This window comes from Rana temporaria, chromosome 2 (assembly GCF_905171775.1).
Source record: "Rana temporaria chromosome 2, aRanTem1.1, whole genome shotgun sequence".
Classification (NCBI taxonomy): domain Eukaryota; kingdom Metazoa; phylum Chordata; class Amphibia; order Anura; family Ranidae; genus Rana; species Rana temporaria.
In genome coordinates, this window is record NC_053490.1 from 187,716,777 (window position 1) to 187,742,685 (window position 25,909).

At 41.5% G+C, this 25,909-nt stretch overlaps 1 protein-coding gene across 1 annotated transcript in view; it reads left to right on the forward strand.

The window, feature by feature from the left end:
- The window catches only part of NALCN (sodium leak channel, non-selective), a 582,786-nt gene that overhangs the window by 195,342 nt on the left and 361,535 nt on the right, over positions 1-25,909 (forward strand). The window contains 1 exon segment of the mRNA XM_040336161.1: positions 6,379-6,465. Within this exon segment, the coding sequence (XP_040192095.1) occupies positions 6,379-6,465 (87 nt within the window).

Below are 25,909 nucleotides of genomic sequence, written 5' to 3' on the forward strand. Positions count from 1 at the left end.
CACTGGATCTGACTTACCATCTGAAATATATGGAACTAGTCCTGGACACAAAGCAGGCTTGTGTCTTTCTCCCCTTGTAAAAGATCAGGTCCTTCCGGTTTCTCGCTTAGATACTCATATGCAGATGTTGCCCCTCAATGCACTTTTGCATGAGGGTGCTTGGTCTGATGCTAGCCTCATTCAAGGCAATACTAATTCTACTTGACAGCGTTCTGTCTGCGTGTGGCCAAAGGACTCAGTCCCTGGACATTACCATGCTTCTATTTCCTTCAGCCCTAAGTTAGTGGATTTCCAATATTGCATTGGAGTCAGGAAGTCATTTGTTATATTTTTTCCTGAATTTATGAGATTCTCACAATGAATGCCAGACTGACGGGCTGTCAGCAGATTCAAGCTTCCCATAAACATTCTGCAACTCAGGAGCCATTGTACTGTGCCTTCAGCACTGGATGACTCAACTTCGGAGGTCTTCTGGCATGGGACCAGTCAAACAACACCACAGCCTACATCAACTATCACGGAGACACAAGTAGTTGAGCAGCTGAGAAGGAAATGGAATTGATTCTGACCTTGGTGGAGTGTCAAATTCTAGCCCTAACTACAGTACACATTCCAGGTGAACAAAATCGGCACGCTGACTTCTTCAGCTATCAACATCTGGATCAAGGTATGTGGTCCTTTCACCTGGAGGTATTTCAGGAACTTTGTTGCAGGTGGGGGACACTGTATGTGGACTTGTTAGAATCCTGGTTAAAAAAAACTAGACAGGTTGGTTGCCAGGCCCAGGAATCCTTGGGCTTGCATAGTAGATGCTCTGATGACTCCATGGGATTAAATTTACCCGATCTTTGATTTTCCCACTAAAGCTCCTTCCCCGCCTTCTTTGCAGGCTTAATTCAGAGGACATTCCAGCAATTCTTGTGGCATCAGAGGGCTTGGTACTTAGATATACTTTGGCTCCTGATGGATTTCCCATGACCTCTCCCAGATCACCCAGAGCTTCTATTTTTAAGGTCCAATCTATCATTATGCTTCTTGGTTGCTGGCTTTGATGACTTGGCTGTTGGATCTTAGGTCATGAGGGACAGAGTCTTATCAGATTTGGTTATCCCAACATTCCATAGCATCTGCAAGGCTTATTTTGCATAATTTTAAAAAGTTGCAGAGAAAGTTGAAAGTTGCATTCTATATGATACTACAGTACATGGGACGTATCCTGGTTTGTATCTGGTCTTGAGTTGCCTCAAGGGACAGATTTTGGCATTGGCTATCCTTTTTCCAGTGTCCCTTGGCCTCTCACTCCCTGGTGAAGGCCTTTGTTCAGGGGGACACTCCTTTAGCTTCTCCTAGACACTTTCCAGTGATGCCATGGGATCTCAAACTAATGCTAATGGATCTTCAAAAGCCTCACTTTGAAATATTTGGAAATATTCTAAACTCACTCATAAGGTGGTTCTTCTTGTTACCATCAGTTATGCTCGGTGTGTGTTGGAAATGGTGGCATTATCTTGTAAGGAACCCTAATGCCTCGTACACATGGTTGGACAGGCTTTTTTTCTCAGAAAGTCCGGCTGTGTGTAGCCTCCATCAGACTTTTTTGGTCGGAAGTCCGACGGACCTTAGATAGAGAACCTGTTCTCTATCTTTCCGCCGGACTTCTGACGGACTCACGGTGGACTTTTGCATGGTCAAAAGTCCGACCGTGTGTACAAGGCATAACTGGTGTTTCACGAGTATAAGGTTGTCCTGAGACCTAGGGCCAGATTCACGTAGCGCAGCGGATCTATAGATCCGCTCGTTCTACGTGAATTAAGATCCCCTCCCGCAAGTTTAGGAGGCAAGTGGCTAGTTCACAAACAACTTACCTCCAAACTTGCGACGGCGGATCCTAAATCCCCCGGCGGAATTCAAATTCCGCGGCTAGGGGAGTGTACTATTTAAATCAGGCGCGTTCCCGCGCCGATTTAAATGCGCAGGCGCCCGCCGCAAAATTTCCCGGCGTGCATTGCTCCCACTGACGTCGCTAGGACGTCAGTGGTTGCGACGCTTACGTAAACGACGTCCGTCCGTATTCGAGAACGACTTACGCAAACGACGTTAAAAAATTTAAATTCGACGCGGGAACGTCGGCTATACTTAACATTGGCTGCGCCTGATAAAAGAAGGGGTAAGTATACGACGGAAAACTGATACGGAAACGACATAAGAACACTGCGACGGGTCCGCGTACGTTCGTGAATTTGCGTATCTCGCTGATTTACATATTATTTATCGTAAATCAGCGGGAACGCCCCCGGCGCCATTTTTAAATTGAAAAAAAGATCCGACAGTGTAACACATTGTAACACTGTCGGATCTAGCCCTATCTATGCGTAACTGATTCTATGAATCAGGCGCATAGATAGGACCAGTTTACGTCAGAGATACGATGGTGTATCTGTAGATACACCGTCGTATCTCTTTGTGAATCTGGCCCATAAGGTTTCTTTTTTGATCAAAGTGGTCTCCTCCTTTTACCTCAGTCAGACATTGTTCCGTCATTTTTCTGTCTAGCTTCTAAACACCAGAGAGGTTTCTCTTCACTGTTTGGATGTAGTTTATGTTGTACATGTTTACCTGTTAAGTATGGCCTCCTTAGACTTTTGGATTATCTCTATGTACTTCTCAAAGGCTGTCAGAGAGGGTATCCTGCTTCTTGTCCACCATTGCTGGATTTGACAGGTCATTGTTCAAGCCTATTCACTATAGTATAAGGTTCCTTCCTTCCCTGTTAAGGTGCACTCCACTAGACTTGTGGGAGTTTTTTGTGTGTTTCAGCATCAAGCATCTGTTTCACAGATTTGTAAGATTGTCAAATGGTCCTCTGCTGATAACAGCTTCAGCTATAAGGTCTAGTTAGAGATTTTGGATCTTGTTTTTCATTTGTTGGCCTATTGGCATTTTCTCTGTTGCCCACCCCTACACAGTGTCCTCTTTGGGGAGGCGGATGTGCTTGCTGACATCCGATCTGACAAAATCTGCTAAAAACAGACGGATGGCGATACGTTCGTCATCCATCCAGCAGGTCGTATCGGGTGGGATCAGATGAAAACGGACAGATTGTCTGTTTTCTTCTGGTCTCCCCCAAGAGCAGAGGGGGACTCTGACAGGTCCGTCTCTGCTCAGTGAGCGGAGACAGGCCTGTCTTCCGCCTGCTCAGCGGAGATCTGCCCTGTGTGAAAGAATCCTAAGTGTCAACTCACTCAAAATCTGATTTTCATCGCCTGAACAGCTGACTGTCATCTGCTTGCACTACTAAGAATGGAAGACAGCGTGGGTTATCAGGCAGTGTAATAACTCAGATTTTAGGTGACTATTGCTCCTCTGATCACCTCATTTATGTCAGATCCCATATTTCTGTCCCTAAAGGCTTCTTTTATACAGTCCTTACAGTTCTTTTCTCTAATGGTGCATATATCAGACCCAAAGAGAAAGATTAGGAGTAGATTAAAGTACCGAAAGGCTCTGTTATGTCTGATATCATTTTATTCACTCAGGTTTTGTTTTTCATTACTGACAATCTTTTTTCAAAAAAACTGCAGAAGATGCATTCTTTTTGGTTAGTTACCATGAAAAGGGTATTTATATAGTAATAATAATAATATTAATGTCACCTTTTGTAGATAAACTGTTGTGTCATTTCTCCTTGTCTAGGAAGGGTTTTCTTGTGTTGAATTCCAATACCTAAGCCTCAGGACACATAGCAGTCAGAGAAGGCAGCTCCATGTTCCAGCTCATGCTCCAGGGTAGCTTTGAAGGAAAATTGAAAAGTTCTTTTCAAGACACACAGTGGCCGAAATTCTTTTTGCAACATGTCAGATTTTGCTCAGCAAGACATTTGCTTAAGGTCAAATGATCTGAAACATGGTCCCTCGTGGTCGTATGTCAATTTAGTTTAGCCTCACACATCTGATTTATTGTAAAGCTTATAGCCATGTTAATGCCAGCAAAACAAACTTCTGTGAATCTTGGTAGGATAAAACATGAGTGAATAACCAGAGAATTAGTTATTATTATTATTATTATTATTATTATTATTATTATTATTATTATTATTATTATTATTATTAACCACTTGACCTCCAGAAGATTTACCCCCCTTCATGACCAGGCCTGTACCCAAATAAAATGTATTATATATATTTTCCCACAAATAGAGATTTATTTTGGTAGTATCACCACTACATTTTTTTTTTAATTTTTGTCGCTATGAACAAAAAAGACCAAAAATTTGGGGAAAAAAACAATATTTTTGTTTTCTGCTATAAAACATCTCCTATAAAATAAAAAAATAAATAAAGATAAAAAAATGTCTTCATAAATTTAGGCTAATATGTATTCTGCTGCGGCAGGCAACCAGACACTGGCACTTTTGACACTTTGTGGGAAACAGTCACACTAATACAGTGATCTGTGCTCAAAATATGCACTGTCACTGGCACAGGGACACACAATCCATCACTTTTTGTCTTGTAAGAACAGATCTTTGCCTTGTTTACATAGACAGAGCTCCGTCTTGTGTCTCTGCCCAATGATCTCCCAGTGCTGGTGGACATCAATGGCCTGGCACCCACAGATCGACTTCTGCTGTAAGTAATCACAGCAGATGCGGCCCGCTGGCAGCACGTGTGCAACCCTAAGGCGGAAGTGCAGAATCATGTATATATGCGCTTTAGCAGTATATCTCCTATGGGGCAGTCAGGGAGTTGTTATACAGGATTTATATAGCGCAGCGTTTTGCAACATGAGGGCAGACAGTACAGTTACAATACAATTGAATACAGGAGGAATCAGAGGGTCCTGCTCATTAGAGTTAGTTAGCTTTAACCACTTGCCGACCGCCTCCTGCATATATACATCGGCAAAATGGCACGGCTGCACAATCACTCCCTAGGGCAAACTTAACCCCTTCCTTGCCCCCTAGAGGGTAACCCCTTCCCTGCTAGTGTCATTTACACAGTAAATTTTTCTGTCCAAAAATAGCATCAAAAGTGTCCGATGTGTCCGCCATATTGTTGCAGTCATGATAAAAATCGCAGATCACCGCCATTACTAGTAACAAAAAAAATATTAATAAAAATACCATAAAACTATACCCTATTTTGTAGACACTATAACTTTTGCGCAAACCAATCAGTATACACTTATTATGATTTTTTTTACCAAAAAATATGTAGAAGAATACATATCGGCCTAAACTGAGAAATGAATTAGTTTTTTATATATTTTTTGGGGATATTTATTATAGCAAAAAGTAAAAAATATTGCTTTTTATTCAAAATTGTCGCTCTTTTGTTTATAGCGCAAAAAATAAAAACCGCAGAGGTGATCAAATACCACCAAATGAAAGCTCTATTTGTGGGGGAAAAAATTATGCAAATTTTGTTTGGAAGCCACGTTGCACGTACGCACAATTGTCAGTTAATGCGACGCAGTGCCGAATCGCAAAAAAAAGGCCCGGTCATTGATCAACCAAATCCTCCGGGGCTGAAGTGGTTATTAATGTGTGAAATGATGGCCTTTTTATAATGTAACATTATCATGTAGTAGTGATGAGCTAATTAGTGCTTAATATTTTTCAGATCGTAATTCATCCAGTATACTGTATATCTAATATCTAACATACTCAGGTTCAGGCAGAAAAATTACATAAGCCAGGGTTGAGTTTACTTTTAGACAGAGTAGGCTTGTACCTTTAGGCATCACTTATTTGCTTATTTACACATTGTCTCACTATTTTAGGCCAGGTTAGAATTAGTAAACCAAGATGCTTGGTGTAAACTTGTTTCTTAGGGCATTAGATGATTTTGTGCCTACAAGCTCCAGGAAAATCTAGCCCTGTTAAGAGTGAAACCTTTATTTAAGCCAAACCCACATCACTTAAAAATGCAGACATTACTTTTACCCTGTGATTTTCCCAATATTATCTCTACATCATTTGCTGTCTGCTAGCTAACAGTTTTAACTCAGTGGGGGTTCTAGCAATGGATAGACAATAGATGGGTTGTGATACTAACTATGCAAGTGCAAATAACTAGGTAAGGTACAGAATGTGGGATTTTGATACAAAGCAATTTTGGGCTTAGAAAATAGTGCCATACTTTTTAAAGCTTAAGCTGTTCTGCTAGACATTGGCAAAGATAGCTGACTCCACAGGGGAAAGTGAAGCTATAAAGTTCTCTGTTAAAATTGAATGAGACAAACCTAATGAAAGGAAAAACACTTCAGTTAAAATCTACTTTTGTAAAGCGCATCATCTATTCAAAATATATAACAATATTATTTTCAAAGTATAGACAATACATATGCATTTATGCCAGACTATGTTTTTCTCACAAGATGTTCCATGAAGATGCAGCTGGTGGATGGCAACTGGTTGCAGTTGACGTGAATAAACCCCAGGGAAGAGCTCCAGCATGTCTGCAGGTAACCTGGCATAATAATTATTATATAATGTTTGACCTTTTCTTTGGTTTTGAGAAGCAAAACTGTTTCTCTTATTTTTATAAGCAATTCAGAGGACACCTTCATTTTGTGTATAGCTTAAAAGCTCTAAAAATACATACATGGTGAATGTTCATCCCAGGAACAGAATAATAGATCATAAATGAGGAACAGTAGTTGTGTATACCCATTATCACATTATAGCTTAGTGAAAAAAAAAATCAAAGATTTGTCCATCTTTGTTCGCCAGTACAGGATCCCCTTATCTCTTGGGGAAGTTTTACTCTGAAGTATGACTAAATTTGAGATTTTCCTAGCTTGTGACGGAAAATATTGATTATATGATGACAGGAGGCGAGTATCTTGTGCATTAATCTTCCTTTATTAATGCTCACAGCAGAATACATTTCTAATAACTTTAATGTAAAAAACTTTTTAAAACAGACTACCCCTACAGTAGTCCATACAATCCTTAACCACGCCCCTGATAGTGACCCATAAAAGGGGCTGTCTGTGAATGTTCCTCCTCTTTCTTGATGCGATAATCTTCATATAAAATGGTACCAGAAAGAAGGATCGGAGCGTGTCCTTGGAGCGACGACCGGCCGGTCGACCTCTGAATGGCTTCCAACGGGAAGTGCACCATCAACCATGACCCAACAGGGGTTTCAGAAGCAATAAATCCACAACGAGGATTGTCTAGCGAGCTGTCTTCCAACGGGAAAGCAGAATACGATCAACCTCCTAACCGGATTATCCGTCCGCCATTACCAGCTCGGCCCTCAGTAACCTGCGAAAAATGAGAAAACAATCGTAACAGGGAGGGTCGGGAGGGAAGATACTCGCCTCCTGTCATCATATAATCAATATTTTCCGTCACAAGCTAGGAAAATCTCAAATTATATATCAGACAGGAGGCTCATATCTTGTGCAAGTTCAAAGCTCAAATACATAAATAGATATGATAAAAAACACAAGTCATAACTCTAAGGAAGAACCGCTAGAGATACATGGTCCTGAGGTCTGAAATAGAATTGACGGAACGTGGTCTCGGAAGACCAGTCCGCCGCTCTCAAGAGATCGGAGAGAGAGCCTCCTGAAGTGACTACCTTGGTAGCCATGGCGCCCCTGGTGGAGTGAGCTCCGAACAGGGTGACGTCGATCCCCGCCATTTCCATGGCGGTTCTCACCCATCGTGCCAAGGAGGCAGACGAGACAGGTAGATGGGGTTTGACATAGGATATAAGGAGTTGAGAAGAACCTGTAGGGCGTAAATTGGCCGTGAGGGATTCGTATGTCAGAAGACACCGAACGACACAGAGGAGGGGATGCGTAGGAAAAGAAGGGTAGAAAACCGAGTGAATCGCAGTCTTGGTCCTGCGTACAATGGAAAATTCAACGCCGTGTGGCGAAAATTGCCTTCTGGAGATGTCAAGAGCTCTAACATCTGAGACCCTCTTGATGGAAATTAAACAAAGAAGGACCGTCAATTTTATAGATAAAAGTCTCAGGGACAGGTCCGGATTGTCCCCCCAACTGGCGAACATATCAAGTACCTTTGAAACATCCCAGGTCACTTGATATCTAGGCCTAGGGGGACGTTGAAATTTTATGCCTCGTAACAGCCGGCATACTAAAGGATGTCTGCCCACCGGCAAAGAATCCACGGGGCAATGATAGGCTGAAATAGCCGATCGATAGATATTAATAGAACTGTATGCCTTGCCGGATTCGAAAGACTCTGCCAAATAATTAGCCACTAGTGAAACAGGGGCCTGTATGGGATCAACCTGTCGTTGATCACACCAACGAACCCAGAGTCCCCAGGCTGATCGATATGCCGATCTAGTCCCGGGGGCCCAGGCCAGGGAGAGGAGATTCCGAGCCGAGACTGAAAGGTCTCTATCTGCGATCGGGATCCCGAGACTAACCACGCTAGAAGTGGCAGGTTGTTCTCCAGAACCATGGGATGAGGATCCCCGGTCGGATTGGTGAGGAGGTGAGGGGAGAAGGGGATCAGTCTGGGGTAATCTACAGCCATTCCCAGAAGCAGAGGAAACCATGGTTGGGTCGGCCACCATGGGGTAACTAAGACCACTGTCGCTCCCAGGTAGGTTATCCGTGGGAGAAGTCTGGGGATCATTTGAAAGGGGGGAAACGCGTAGTGTGTCCCCTCTGGCCAGGGTTGGCGGAGAGCGTCCACCGCATGTGCCTCCGGATCTGGCCTCCAGCTGAAGAAGCGAGGTAGCTGACGGTTGAGGCGTGAGGCAAAGAGATCGAAAGATAGCGGACCCCAAAGTTGCTGCAAACGAAGAAAAATTGATCGATCCAATGTCCAATCGCTGGAATCTCGGAGATATCGAGAGTTCCAGTCGGCTACCGAGTTGGATACCCCCGGGATGTACTCCGCTATAGGGGTGATGTTGTGAGATAGGCAGAAATGCCGGAAGTCTCTCGCGATATATGCCAGCGTCTTGGATTTGGTGCCTCCCAGTCGATTGACATATTGCACCGCTGCCACGTTGTCCATGCGAAATAGAATACAGCATGTGGACGTGTGAGGCATAAAACTCTTGACAGCGAACAGGGCCGCCAAAAGTTCCAGTGCATTGATATGCAGGGAGGTTTCCGTAGCGGACCACGTCCCTCCTGTGGAGGACGTCCCGCACCGGGCACCCCAACCCCTGCGACTGGCGTCTGATTCTATCACGACGTCCGGGGAGGGGTTGAAGATGGTTTTGCCGTTCCATTCCACGGCATGATGAAGCCACCATCTCAGTTCCTCGGTAGTCTCTTGACATAAGGGAATTTCGTCTGAATACCTGAGGCCTTGTCTCAGGTGCATAATTTTGAGCCGTTGGAGGGCTCTGTAATGTAGAGGGGCTGGGAAAATGGCCTGGATGGAGGCCGCGAGCAGGCCCACCAACCGTGCTAGAGTGCGGAGGGATAAAGAACCTCTGTTCAGTGCTGCTCGAATCTCTTTGCGGATGAGCGCAAGTTTCGCTTTGGGTAGACTGAGGGTTGACTGGATGGTGTCTACCGTAAAGCCCAGGAATTCTATTTGTTGGGCTGGAGTTAGGCTGGACTTCTCGTAATTGATTACGAATCCCAGTTCTTGGAGTAGGGAAATTGTCCATGACATGTGTAGCAGGGCCTGATCTCTGGAATAAGCCATGATGAGGATGTCGTCGAGATAAATAATCAGGCGAACACCTCTGTTCCTCAGAGCTGCCACCACTGGTTTCATCAGTTTGGTAAAACACCATGGGGCAGACGAGAGGCCGAACGGAAGGCAAGTGAATTGCCACATTCTGCCTTTCCACGGGAAACGAAGTAGATGTTGTGAATTGGGATGAATGGGAACCGTAAGATATGCATCTTTTAGGTCCACCTTCACCAGCCAATCGCTGGGGTGGAGAAGGTCTCGGAGAAAGTGGATGCCTTCCATTTTGAAATGCCGGTATTCGACATATTGGTTCAAGCCCTTCAGGTTTATCACTGGGCGGAAGCCTCCCCCTTTCTTGCTTACCAGAAACAGGTTGCTTATGAAACCTGGGGAAGAGGGATCTACTTCTATAATGGCCTGTTTCATGACCAGATCTAGAATCTCTTTGTCTATGAGGCGTTCTTTTTGTTTTGCAAACCGAATGGGTGGGGGAATAATGTTGAGAATCGGAGGGAATAGTAGTTCTATGATAAACCCCGTAACGGAGTGTAGGATCCATGCGTCTGCCGTAATCGCAGACCAATGTTGGAAAAAATACCTCAGGCGTCCCCCCACAGGAGTGTAATCGAGTGTGGTGTAAGGTATGCTCACCGGTATGAGGTCGGGATCGTGGGTAACCTCGTCCACCACGTCCGCGCCAGGATCTGCCTCGAGGAGGGAAGAATGGTGCGGGTTGTGCCATAGGAGTGGCGTAGGACGGAGCCTGGTACTGATATTGGGCAGTGGATCTGCCCTGTGGCCTGAAGAAGGAAGAGCGGCCGGCAGAACGGCCTCTATTTCTGCCGGCCCTGTTAAAAACCTTGTTTGTGCCCGTTTTTCTTAGGGAGTTCTGAGCCTTATCCAGACTGGAGAACAGTCCAACAAATTTATTAATATCCTTGATGACCATGTCACCAAAGAGCATGCCTTCGGCTGCCGGGCCAGGCTCAGATTCCGCCAGGTGGGATAACTGGGGGTCTAAGCGCATCAGGATTGACCTGCGCCTTTCTATTGAGCAAGCTGTGTTTGCGGTGCCAGCTAGGCACAGTGCTCTCTGTGCCCAACCTCTCAGCTGCGGCAAGTCAACTGGTTGTTCAGAAGCTGCTGCCTGTTCTGAGAGGTTGAGTATTTTGGTTAACGGGCCCATCAGATCCAGGACGCGGTCCTGTATGGCTCGGAAGGACCGTTCAATGCCCTTCTTTTGAAATTTTCCTGTTTTTAACAGGTATTTCGTTAAAACCGGGTCAACTTCCGGGGTTGCTACCACTTTCTTGGGAATGGAGGGTCTGGGACATTCGGCCCTCAATTTATTGCGGCTACCCTTGTCTAAAGACTTCCTTGCCCATAGTTCCACGTATTGCGAAACATGTGGTAAAGGGGTCCACTCTCCAGAACGCGGGTGTGTTATGGCGTCTGGGTGAAAGAAGGGTTCGCCGAGGGCGTCCAAAAGGACTTCGTCCTGCGTGGCAGGGTTGGCTGTTGTGTTAAGAGCCGTAGCCCCAGCATCTTCAGTATCCGAATCAGAAACGGATCCTTCCGATCCCTCTAAAGGGTCGGCAGAGTCCTCCTCAGAGGAGTCCACGTAAGAGTCAGGTTTTGCTCTTCTGGTGGCATTAGGTCCCTTTGTCTGGGTCTCCCTGAGATTCAGGGGTCGAGTTGTGTCTAAATGATGCTGGGGTTGGTAGACCGTGGTGGGTGCTACCTGTAGCATATTAGTTACTTCCCCTGCCGGGGAGTCATGGACCGCAAGGGTGTGCTTCCTTTTTTGTAAGGATTTTCCCTTTTTATTAGGCGGTTCACCGCATTGAAGCGGGTTCGGTGTCACATCTGTGGGTTGTAATGCCCAGGGGGATGGGGTGGTGGCGGCCAGGGCGGCCTGAATAGACATCTGTATGATGTCCTGGAGTTGGGCGGCACTCAGGGTGTGTGAGGTGCCTGTAGATTGCATTTCTCCACTGGGGTTCAGTGGGTTAATATCAGCCATCCTGTGAGTGACTTTAAGACAGAATGCCAGTAAAGGGGGTTGTCTAGATAGGCTCAGGCCGTTTAGATATGAATATATATATATATTTATTATTTATTTATTATTTATTTATTTATTATTTATTTAATTATTTCTTTTTATTTCTAAGGCACTATGTGATCAGCACAGCTAAGATGGCTGAGGAGTAGTCAGCGCTGGGGTTAGCTAAGAGTAGGGAAGATACTTAGCTAAGTGTTGGCAGGCTCCTGTCCTATCCTCTCCTCCGTAGGCTCCGAGTGGCTACAGAGAAGAGGGGAGCCTCAGAAACTGCAGCGGCCCGGGAACGAAATCTCGCGAGATTTCGTCCGGTGCGCGCTGATTGGCTGACCGTCGCACGTGGGCGGGGACGCCCCCTAAGAGCGCGCGAGTGTCGTGAGGAAGAAGAGGACACTAATGGCGCCGTGCCAGGTAAACAGCTGTGTAGGATGTCGGGAGGAGAAACGCTCTCAACACCCTGTAGATTGGTGTCGCGCTGTATAGAAAAGGACACCCTGCGATATTAAGTAGAAGAATTAAAGGTAAAGGCACGATAAAAGGTCTTGGAACACAGGAAAAATTGAGAAAAGCTAAGAGCTATCACATTGAGGAGATTATAAGTAATCAGGGAGAATATACATATATATATATATGAAAGTCGCAAATATGTGCAAAATAGGAGACATTCTCTAGAAATCCTATAAAAAATAAGTAATACACTATAAATGAGTACTTATCTGATCTGTGAGCAGAAAGAAAGAGGAGGAACATTCACAGACAGCCCCTTTTATGGGTCACTATCAGGGGCGTGGTTAAGGATTGTATGGACTACTGTAGGGGTAGTCTGTTTTAAAAAGTTTTTTACATTAAAGTTATTAGAAATGTATTCTGCTGTGAGCATTAATAAAGGAAGATTAATGCACAAGATATGAGCCTCCTGTCTGATATATAATCACTATTTATCCATTGGTTTGTAGCAATGATTGAAAAAATTAAACAGAAGGCAGATTCAACCCAGCAAACAACATTGCATAAGTGGACTGTGTAGACTGATGACAGAGTGAAGTTTTTAGAAATCCATTCATCTCTTTTGTTCAAACAATTCAACAAATGATTTTGTGCAGGATTAAATGTCTGATTTGCTGTTTTTATTTGTATACCTTGTTTTTGTGTGTTGCCAATACAATTAAGGAGTTAATAACATTTCCTAATATAGAATATAATGTACTAGTAGTTTTTAACTTAAAATACAGATTTATCCAGTCCAGAGAATTGATAGTGCAAGTTATTTCTAATGAGTAGTGAGTGCAACCTTCTCTTCAAAGTATACTTTCTTATATGTTCTTCCTCATTAAGCTCTATGGGGTTATTACATACTGATAATGGACTATGAAAACATAGAATTAAAAATGTATACCATAATGCGCCAAATTGGAATCTCAAGCATGGCACAACCTGCCTGGAGTTTGTATGTTCTCTCTGTGCCTATGTGGATTTCCTTGAGGACAGGGAATGATGTGAATGTAAAATATATATGTAAAGCATTGCAAACATTGTCAGGGTTATACAAGTACCTGTAATAAATAAAGTGTAGATAAATAAATTCAGTTGCATACTTTCCCTTTAGGTCACATATAACTTGAAACCTTTACATGAATGTGATTTTAGCATAAAAGCAAGTCTATTTTCTTTTTAAAATAAAGATGTGCTAGTTTTGACAGAAATAGATATTATATACAGCATGTAGGCCTCTCTATTCATAGCATGGATGACAGACATTAACCTTTGTTTGTCATAGGTAGTTTGCAATATAACAACACAATTATAGATTCATTATAGAAAAAGCTTAACAAAATATTTATATTTTTGAACAAGGTTAGAGGCAGTTATCTGAGGCATAACATTGCAATGTCACTCCTGTGGGCCAGATGACTTTTGGGAGAGTAAGGAGCAGAGGGTGCGGAGATAACTGCACGTTCTTAAGGATTGCTTGCCCTGATTTCATTTAAATTGAACTTGATTGTGTACTGTAATTTACCCCATAATTAAATACAGGATATTATGCCAAAATAAAATAAAGTTACTTTTAGATTTAAATATATAAACAGTGTTCACTTCTTGGAACTCTAACCTCTAATATAGGCAAGTCGAGACTTGTTGTTCTATGAGCTTGTTCTTGTTGAGTATGCAGTCTTATGATTTACAATACAATTTTCCTCCATTCTCCTCCTAATGTGATGTAAAGAGGAAAGGTGAAATTGTTTATTTCCTATTAAGCAAAACTTATCTCAATGCATGTAGCTTTGTAATGGCTTTTAAATGGCTCCCTGCACTGTTAGGTTCTAAAAGTGAGTTTGTTCACAAGTTAATAAAAATAGAAAGGGTGCATTAATAGGACAATGGTTATTTAAGAGTATGAAGTCTATTGCCAGGAAACTGGTAAATGCTCAATAAAAATTATATGTACTGAAAAAATTATTTTTCTGCCGGTAACAGTGACTCCTGCCACATTAAATGCTGTTTTGAATAGCCAGACACGAATATCACAGTAACATGGAGTGTGTGATATAGGAGGCCAGCACAGTCAGACTTTTCTTCCTGCTTATATGAGAATTATGACATTTTTAGAAGTGGATGTAAGTTGCCTTAATAAATAATGAATGTGACTCATGCCTGTCTGACTTATTGTGTAGCTTAGGGACTATTTATTATGCAGGGAGCTTGTCTACAACTCCTGCCATTCTCATTTTACCCACAGCCACTTTTTATTCTCACAAGCTATGATTACAGCAAAGATTAATGTGGTATTGAATGCCCATTTAGTCATAATATAAATACTGTAAGCTGTATTTATGACAATATCTTTTAATATCTTCATTACATATTCAATACAAGCATTAAGAGTAGAATAATAGGTGGGAGGAGAAAATGTTACATTTAAAGCCAGAATATCTGTGTTTTAAAATGTAAGAATAGGCACTTGTGCTATATAAAGCATCGGACACTTTTGACAAATTTTTGGGACCATTGTAATTTTCACAGCGAAAAGTGCTATAAAAATGCACTGATTACTGTGAAAATGACAATGGCAGGGAAGGGGTTAAAGGGAAAAGTACCTGTATGTGACTGTGCCCAGCCGCGCCATTCTGACAACGTATATCAGCGTTAGGCGTCCTTAAGTGGTTAAAAAAATATAAAATAGTAGGTATAAAGTGTTAAAAATTATCTTGACTAAAAAAACAAAAGAGAGGACAGACAACATGTATACTTCAAAGTTAATTATTTGGCTCCATTTGTTACAAAAAAAAAAGAAATGACAGCTAAAATCAGATTGGTTACAATTAGTAAATCTTATATGAGTTAAGGCAAAGGGTGACAGCATATTTTAGCATAGTTAAGTTTTTACAACCAAAGAAAACAATATCTTCTGCATTTCATGGCATTTGTCTGAGGTATTTGTCTGATGATTTTGTATGATTTAGTGGTTGATACTAAGGAGTTAATTAAAAAGAAATTCATAGAGATTCACCTAGTGAATGGGACAAAACAAGGATTGCAAATAAGCTATATCCTGTGATTGATTTGAAATGAAAAATACTGTATTTAGCCAATAGACAAAGCAAAGTACTATAAAAAATGTTATTATATATTAAGTAAAAAACATGTTTTGGTCTTGCACCTCTCAGGATGTGCATTAAGCTCAGAACGTTGAGTCTGTTTGACCTGTTCTCAAACATAATCACTCTTTGTGAATTGGGTGTAGCCAACTGCTTCTTTCATGCTTGGCATGAGGTACAGCAGATATAAATGGTATATAAGTGGGTTTAAATTACTCTATATATTTAGTCTGCATGTTTATTCTATACCATCAGTTCTGGATGCACAGTTGGCACATTCAAAAATAGTTATATTGCACAAAGTACAAGTACTTAAGCTTATTAAACCAACTACATATTATGTATTTATTTGTCTTGGTAGGAAATCCAACAGACATTGTTGTGTGATGTCTGTTATACTGCCAACACAATTCTGAATGAAAATATATATAAAAAAAAATAGCTAGAAATGTGTGTTTATCCCGTTTTCTAGGATTTCATCAAATCAATTTTCAATTAGCAGAATTATCATCTAATTCAATTTAGCTTGCATTTTTTTATATATATTATTTTGCTTGCTCTTCATGATTGAGTTTGTTAAATTTAAGACATGTTAAGTGCAAATGAGAATGATTTCAAGATTGGTGACATAAGATAATACTGGTGACTGGTGTAAATTAGTAAATGTAGCCTATAGTTTATACTAATGTACCGATTTAATAGTGCTTAGAACCTTAAAGATAGGATCGTTAATAACAATTAAAAAGCAAAACAACACCTGTTAATGTATTATGTGCAGTCTTTGGAAAATGCTAATTAGCATTCAAACAATCTACAAGGAAATATACAGGCATACAGTGACAAATGGCATCTTTGAAAATGTAGTTTTAACTTCCAGATCCCAAGTAGGCATTAAATTATGATAAATACTGCCTTATTTGTAATTCCTATTTGCTTGCCAACTCTATAAACCTGCTAGTGTTCCACTGAAAAGGGAACACCTGATCCTAAAGAATAAATGAATAACATATCAAACCTGGAGACAAATCAGTTATCAGACCGAGACAGAAGTACAGTTAAATCACACTTGTTTAATAATAAAAATAAAAAGATAAACAGAGTAAGTGTAGTCAAAACATAGCCAGAGTTCAGGAACCAGATCGGATAGTCAGACGAGCCAAATATCATAGAGCCAGAGAAGAACGTAGTAAAACAGCAAGCTGGATTAGGAGCCAGAAGGAATGTGTCAGCCAAGCAAGTCTTCAACAGGAACGCAGGAGTCTCTGTGATGTTGACAACGGCGAAGGCAGAGATCAAGTGAACTGGAAGGCTTAAGTAGGCAGGACTGAAAAGCCAGATCATCAACAGGTGAGTCACTGTGGAGAAATAGGAGATGGCAATTAGCCGACAGCTGAGCAGCCAGCTCAGAGAAGGAAGGGCTGAGCCCAGCCCAGACAGATTGCGAGCATAATTTAGTTCCAGAAATTGTAATCCAAAGTACTCGTATATCAAAGCAAATTTCCCCATAAGAAATGATGGAAACTCGGATGATTTGTTCCACAACCATTTATTCAGTTTATAGTGCATATACAAATATTATAGCAATGTGATAGGTTGTGTAACCATAAAATGTCCATCCACAAATGGAAGCCTGTAACAAAAGCTCCGTGTGCCTGTTCCCCTTACTATTACAGGCGCTTTCAGTGCCGTAATGCATTCCATGCTGGAGGGCATACGGCGGTCGTGCGATGACATCATAGCCTGGCACCGCTCTGAGTTCCAGCGTGGAATGCGGAAGTGCGCCGCACACGGCGCCCTGTTTGAATTCAGTGCAATGCACTGCAGCTGATCTCCTGCCTATAAAGGCATTCAATGGAGATACAGCTGGCGTTATATTATTGTCAGCCGTAGCCTCTCAGGCCTAGCCTGTAAGCTCAGCCATGCTGCTCCCTTTGCCAGAACACCGCTCCAGGAAACAACTACTACTTTGCTGCTAAGACTTCCTTTAACAACTGCAATGCTGGGAACTACCTTCATGCTATGAACATCTTGCACCATGGACATTCCATCTCCTGCATAGATACCTACAAACACATAAGTAGTCATTCCTTCACTTGTAGTTCTATAGGAAGAGCTAATGCAAATGTTTCATCTATTACAATTGTAGTATTACAAATACTGTGTGGATATTACTATATCTTCTGGGAGATACTAATGTGCTAAAGCTTATTGCAAAGGAGTGCCTAAAAGGGACAGCTACCTCTAAATCGTTATAGCAACATTTACCTCATGTTTGCTACTCTAATTAGAGCTATATTGCCTCTCATATGTGTGCATTGCTACATCTATAATTACAGATCATGTCTACAACTATATTTACCTGAGCTATATTGCCTCTCATATTATATCTACAAATAAATACGTCAAGTATGCTACTATAATTACCTGAGCTATATTGCCTCTCATACGCAAGTACTATTACTCAACTAAAGTACCTGTCATATGCAAGTAACAGTTGTTACTACAACTTCTATTACTACAAGCCCGACATAAGTACAAATCCTCATAGGCCTTGTCCTAATTGTTTGAACATGTTCGCTCTAATTTTTCTATGCTAGGGGTTGATGCTATTTCATAGCATCTCCCCTAGTGGCCTAATAAATCTCTACATGCCAAGGTGATATGATGTAGAGAACCCCCAGACTCCTGTTGCGAGGAGAGATGCCTGGGGTCCCTTACTGATAATCACCTGCATGTAGTGGTGTATTGGAAAATTGTCCTTGAACTAATTTTAAACGCTAAGCTCTGGTCGCATGCTGTAATGTGTCCATGCTTAATAGCTCAACGCCTTTCTTTATGTGACACAGAGATGATGTATAGATCCCCCAAACTCCTGTTGCAAGGAGTGACGCCTGGGGCCTAATACTGAGTTGTCGCATAGAGAATCGCATTGAAGTCCTTGCTAACCACAGTTGTGGTTCACTCCGTTCACCGGTGCTGTTACAGAATAATAGAACCTTAAAATGAACCCAGTGGAGCTTGCAAACCAAGTTGTCACCCTTACCCAGAGGGTAGACCCTCTCGCTCACACATTACAAAATCTACAAGCAGAAAGCCAGGCTTTGCAAGATTTGGTTGCCCTTACCCCAAATTTACCTTGGCTTCCTCCAGAACCCAAGGTTAATCCACCTCCTACTTTTTCTGGTGATCGAAAGACCTATAGAGAGTTCATTAATGCCTCTAAATTAATGTTTGAACTCTGTCCTCTCACTTTCACCAATGACAGGATTAAGGTGCTCACCCTCATATCCTATTTACAGGGTGAACCCCGTACTTGGGCAAATACCTATCCAGAAAAAGAGGATCCAATCCTAAACTCTTGGCAACAATTTCTAGCAACTATGTCTTTGATATACGATGACTTCAAGAAGCAACTCACTGCTGAAAATGCGATTTGGAACCTCAAACAAGGTAGACAACCAGTTGAAGATTTCATTGCGGAATTCCAGAGGCGGGCTATTGAAACTGAGTGGAATGATGTCACACTGTGTAACCAATTTTGCCTTGGTCTTTCCGAACCACTCAAGAATGAATTGGCTTGATCAGATCTCCCTCCTACTCTTAACGACATCATACAATGTTCAATCACCATTGATAGTAGGTTAAGAGAGAGACGAGCTGAACGTCAATCAAGTGCAACTACATCTGCCCTTATGCCTAAAAAATTGAGTTTGGTTCCTGTTGATGAAAAAATGGACATTGGTTCCACACGTGGCCCACTTACCTCATCTGAAAGACTTTGTCGCCGCACATTGAATCTCTGCCCTTATTGTGCCTCACCTGAACATGCCATCTCTTCTTATCCTCTTGTAAAAAAAGAAAAAGGACGAACGTAAGCCTATTCACCTATGCATATTGGCTCATTCTGTTTCTAAACATGCTCCTTATATCTTTTTACTTCTTATGTTATAGTGGGATCAAGTTAGAATTCCTGTCAGGGCCATGTTGGATACAGGCGCACGTGGAAACTTCATCTATTGAGCCCTTGTTTCATTACACAAAATTCCACATTTGAAGAAGTCATCCCCCCTTTCTGTGAGTTTTATTGATGGTACAACTTCTGCATCTGGTCCTATATTGTACCAAACTCAACCTTTATTGACTATTTGTGGAGATAACCATAGTGAATTCCTGACCTATGATGTTATTACTTCTCCCCTATTTCCTGTTGTTTTGGGGTTGCCCTGGCTCAACCAGCATATGCCCATGTTTCTCTGGGATCAAGCATCTGTGTTCTTGCACTCACCGTATTGTAAAAATACTTGTTATCAAGTTTCTCCATTGCTACATCTTGCCCCTCAAGAGATACCTTTCCAGTATCTTGAATTTTCTGATGTATTCAGTGAGAAGAATGCGGAGACACTACCTCCACATAGGATATATGACTGTCCCATTGAGTTATTGCCAGGCACCAATATACCTACGGGTAGAATTTATTCCCTTTCTCAACCAGAACTTCAACATTTGAAGAAATATCTACAAGAAAACTTAAAGGGTTTTATTAAACCTTCTACTTCTCCTGCCAGTGCTGGTATGTTTTTCGTTACAAAGATGGTAGCCTCAGACCTATCATAGACTACCGGGCCTTGAACAAAGTCACAGTGAAAAATCGCTACCCCCTTCCACTTATTCCTGAACTAATCGAAAGACTACAGGCTTCTACCGTATTTACTAAACTCGATCTTAGAGGAGCTTATAACTTGATTCGTATTAGATCAGGCGATAAATGGATGACCGCTTTCCGCACACGTTATGGACTCTTTAAATACACTGTTATGCCTTTTGGGTTGTGTAACGCTCCTGCAACCTTTCAATGTTTTGTGAATGATATTTTCAGAGACCTTCTCTGCGTATGCATTGTCGTATACTTGGATGACATACTCATTTACTCAGATGACCTGGTACAACATCGAAAACATGTCAGATGGGTACTTGCAAGACTTAGAGCTCATGCCTTATATGCCAAACTTGAGAAATGTGTCTTTGAACAAACTAATATCTCCTTCCTTGGTTTTGTCATTTCTCCAAAAGGAATACAGATGGATCAATCTAAAGTGACTTGTATTATGAACTGGCCTACACCTACTTCGAGAGAGGCTGTACAGAGTTTTCTTGGTTTCGCTAATTTCTATAAGAAATTCATAAAAAAATTCTCCCTATTGGTGAAACCACTTACTCAACTTACCAGTTCATTGGTAAAGTTCCCCTGGTCAGAAGCTGGCCAAAATGCTTTTCAACAGTTAAAACATCGCTTCACTACAGCCCCAATCCTGGAACTTTCTAATCCCAACTACCATTTTGTTTTGGAAGTCGACGCATCGCAATGCACTTTCGCAGCGATCTACTCCTGATTCTCCACTCCACCCTGTCGCATTTCTTTCAAAAACTCTTAACTCAGCTGAATGCAACTATCCTATTGGAGAAAAAAAATTGCTTGCGATAAAATGCGCCTTGGAGAACTGGCGACATTTACTAGAAGGATCATTACATCCCATAATGATTTATACTGATCATCGTAATGTACAATACCTCAAATCTAATAAAACTCTCTCCTCTAGACAACTAAGATGGAGTCTTTTCTTTGATAGAGAACTGGAGAACTGGCGACATTTACTAGAAGGATCATTACATCCCATAATGATTTATACTGATCATCGTAATGTACAATACCTCAAATCTAATAAAACTCTCTCCTCTAGACAACTAAGATGGAGTCTTTTCTTTGATAGATTTGACTTTTTGATTAGTTATAGGCCTGGTGCAAAAAATGGAAAAGCAGATTCTCTTTCTAGACTTTCAGAACCTGTTAAAGATCCTTCTGCTCCATCTCTTCTTATACCTTCTCATAAGGTTATACTTGCTAATCTGAATCTAAAACAGTTACTTAAACAAAGTTTAAAAAAGCAAGAAACTACAATTCCTCAAGGATTAACACAAGATGAAGAAGGTTTCTTCTATAAGCATACTCAACTCTTTGTTCCTCCTTCTATGTCATGCATATATTGACAGTATTACATGATGCTCCCCTGGCTGGTCATTCTGGAATAGAGAAAACTATAGATTTAATCCAATGTTATTTCTGGTGGCCTAAAATGACTAACATCATAAAAGATTATAGTATCTACCTGTGAGGTCTGTATAAGATCCAAACATGAAAGAAGACCACCTTATGGATTACTTATGTCTCTACCAATTTTACAAAACCCTGGGAAGCATTGTCTTTGGATTTCATCGTAGAGTTGCCTCCTTCTGATGGATATAACACCATCATGGTAACAGTTGATATGCTAAATAAAATGGCTAATTTTGTCCCTCTCAAGATACTGCCTTCTTCCAAAGAAACAGCGCAAACCTTACTCCATCTTGTTATCAAATTACATGGGGTTCCTTCGCTCCTAGTTTCAGACAGAGGTTCTCAGTTTGTCTCCAAATTCTGGAAGGCCATGTGCCATATTCTTCACATAGACCACAGATTCTCCAGTGGTTATCATCCTCAAACAAATGGACAGACAGAAAGAACAAACCAGTGTCTGGAAAAATATCTCAGATGTTATTGTTCCCATCTTCAAGATAACTGGTCTACTCTTCTTCCACTTGCTGAATTCTCTTATAATAATTCAACTAGTTCCTCTACAAATTATTCTCCGTTTTACGCAAACTTTGGGTTCCATCCCAATATACTACTAGAATCTTCATTACTTACAAATGTTCCTTAAACAAATAATTTTGGTCTACCCTATCATCCGGACTGCAAGTCTTGAAACAAAATCTCAAAAAAGCACAATATCGCCAAAAAGTCTATTATGACCTTAGGCGTAGACCTGCGCCATTTTACAAAGTAGGCGTTCAAGTGTGGCTTTCAACAAAAAACGTACGTTTGCATTTACCAGCGAGGAAACTCGCCAAACAATTTCTTGGTCCATTCCCAATATCAAAAGTTACAAACCAAAATACAATGCAACTTTCTCTCCCTCCGGAACTTACCATTCATCCTTCATTCCATGTGTCGCTTCTCAAACCCTATTGACCTAACCCCTTTCCTGGGAAGAATCCTCCTCCTGCACCTCCTACCCTAGTCGAAGGTGAAGAACATTATGAGATTGAAGATATTCTAGACTCTAGAAAAAGAATAGGTCATCTACAATATCTAATTGGATGGAAGGATTATGGTATACAAGAAGACTCTTGGGAAGACTGGGGGGGGGGGGGTACTGTAACAGGCGCTCCGCACGCCTGTTCCCCTTACTATTAAAGGCACTTTCAGCGGCGTAATGCGTTCCATGCTGGAGCGCATACGGCGCACATGCGATGACGTCATCGCCTGGCGCCGCTCTGCATTCCACACTGCTCCCTTTTTTAATTCAGTGCAATGCACTGCAGCTGATCTCCTGCCTATAAAGGCATTCAATGGAGATACAGCTGGCGTTTTATTATTGTCAGTCTGCAATTATGACCGGGAAGACTACCCTTTTCGTGGAGCGCAGCGTAGAAGGGATGCCGTTAATGGCAGTGGCAGCGCGGAGGACATTCTATGTGGACAGATTTACCCCAGATGCCTGCATACTTAGATGTGCCTGTTTTAATCATAAACCACGTGAGTTGCTAAATGTTGTACCTTCATTAAATGTAGCCATATTGCTACACTTGGAGGCACCGCTCTTCTCTATTAATCTCAGTTGTAATGTGACGCTACTTGTATATAAAGACATTGCTTGTTTATCAAGGCAAAATGTATAAAAATGTTGCTTGTCTTGTAAAACACTCTCAGACCAAGTTACTGTACTTGCAATCCAAGGTTTTACTGTACTATGTAGCCTTTATCAAGCCCCATGGCCTTACTGAATTTCAAGCTCATAAAAAGTCACCTGTGTTTAGGATTGTAAAACACTAGTCGCCCTGAGTATACAAAGCAAGGTTTATCATCAAGTGGAAAATTATTGGTAATGACTGAACCATAGAGAAGGCTATGAAACCAGCTTGAAATATTTTACCAGGATAACCACTCTGAAAGTTTCCATACATAAGAATACCTGCAACTTTGGCAGATTCCAATGTCAATAAAAATGTCTATGGGGCTGCTGACATTACCTTTTGAGTGTTTACAGAGCAATTCTGCTTTACTACTGGTTCGTTTAAATTCATAAAATTTCTGTTCCAGGAAAAAAAAAACAGATCTTCAGCTCACAATATGTTCTTAAAGCGGATGTCCGCTGAAAAAAAAATATTAAAAGCCAGCAGCTACAAATACTGCAGCTGCTGACTTTTAATATTAGGACACTTACCTGTCCTGGAGTCCAGCGTCATCCGCAGCAGAGGAAGAGCGATCGCTCGTCACTCTGCTGCCCCCCCCCCCGCCATCCTCGGTGAGGGAACCAGGAAGTGAATCGCTCTGGCTTCACTGCACGGTTCCCTACCGCGCATGCGCGAGTCGCGCTATGCCTGCCGATTGGCTCCCGATGTGTACTGGGAGCTGAGTGTTCCCAGAACACAACGGGGGGACGGGAGGTGACGTCATGCCCGCAGTCTGCCCGAGACTGTGTGGCCGGATGTGGGTGCAAATACCTGTCTTTAGACAGGTATCTGAACCCCCCTCCCCCTGAAAGGTGTCAAATGTGACACCGGGGGGGGGGGGTTCCGATCAGTTGGAGTTCCACTTTAGGGTGGAGCTCCGCTTTAATTTGATCTTTCTTATTACCTCATTAGCATTCCTACAATAAAATTTGAATGCATTGCTAAATATATAACTGACCAACCTACCAGGGCATGCAAAGACATCACACATACCGTAGAACACAACTCAGCTTTTTCTTCCCACAAAGCAGAAAACAGTTACACAGGAGTTATCATAATTAAACATACTTGTGATTTTCTTTTTTTTTTATTTACCTTTTTAACTGTATTTCAAGTAGAATTGAAAAGTAAACATGTCTAAGTTTTGCAAAGTTGCTAACTATAACGATATAGCTTAACTATATTACTAAATAACCTTAATAGTTGGACTCTAGGTATGAATGTTTTTGCATAATTATATTACTAATTACAGTCAAAAATGAGCACTAGAGGCTCTTGGTAAGCTATGATAAAGCATGCAGGTTGTCCCACATGAGACCACATTCTGATATATGTGCCAAAAAAAGATAAAATATACAAATTCATGCAATCTTCATAAGACCACTTTCACAATTAGGTGCTTTACAGGCCCTATAGCGCTAAAAATAGCGCCTGCAAAGCGCCTGTAAAGCACCTCTCTTGTCACTCCAATGGAGCGGTGTGCTTGCGGGGCGTTAAAAAAAGACCTGCAAGCACTATCTTTGCAACGCTTTAGGAGCGGTGTATATACTACTCCTGAAGTGCCCCTGCACATTGAACTCAATTGGAAGCACCATCAAAGCACCAACCCTATGTTTGATGCTAGCGGGTGTTAAAAGCACCCCGCTAGTGGCTAAAAAGTGCCACTAAAATGATAGGAAGGTCATCCTTTCTGGGTTAGACTGTGCCTGGGGTCATACCCTTGGCCGGGTAGCTATTCATGCTCCTGATACTGGATTTGTACATCAATGTATTTACTGTAGTGCAACTGTAATGTAATGCTGATTTGTCTAATAAACTTTTCCCTGTTAAAAAAAGAAAAATTACAGGAAAGCGCCGCTTCAAATAGCGGCGCTTTAGTGCCAATTCCCCCAATGCCCCAGTATGAAAGTGCCCTAATAAATACCAGTATTTTTATAAGGTTGTACATATTGGCCCTTTCAAGGTACATTTTTTTATAGATACACTGTACAGTAGGTTCAACTGACAAGCAAACACACCTTTAAAAAAAATGACAGTTATTTTCAGCTAATCAAAGGAGATTTAAAAATTATAGTCACTTGGCTAAAATGAAGAGACCTATCCTTGTGTTAAGGCTTTCTCAATTTAAGCGAAGTTCCACCCAAAAGTGGAGATCGCCTGTCCACTCCTAGTGCGTGCCCGGCCGTGAAGCCAAAAGCTGTCACGGCCGGGTGCCCACAGTCCGGGCGGCCGCATCGCTGGACCATGGAACAGTGAAGTGTCTGTTTATTAAAGGTCAGCAGCTGCACTTTGTAGTTGCTGACTTTTAATTAACATAAAAAGGCTGGAACTCCGCTTTAAGGCTTATATCTGTTGTCAAAGAAGAGTAGCACATAAAAGGTATTACAAGTTTGACCAGCTCTTTTGGAACTTTTTGTTTATATGTAACAATCAATATTTTTTTGCTAGAAAATTACTTTGAACCCCCAAACCTTATATATATATTTTTTAAAAGAGTGTAAATTGGTTTATGTCACACAGTATTTCCATAACCCAATTTTTTTTTTAATATAAAAGATGATGTTATGCTGAGTAAATAGACACCAAACATGTCACGTTTTAAAATTAATGCAAGGGTGACAAATTATGTAAATTTTACTATCCATAGGTGATGCTTTAAAAGCCTTTACAGGTTACAACTTTAGATATACAGAGGGAGTCTAGTGCTATAATTACTGCCCATGATCTGACGTTTGAGATGATACCTCAGATGGGTGGGACGATCGCTGTTTGTGT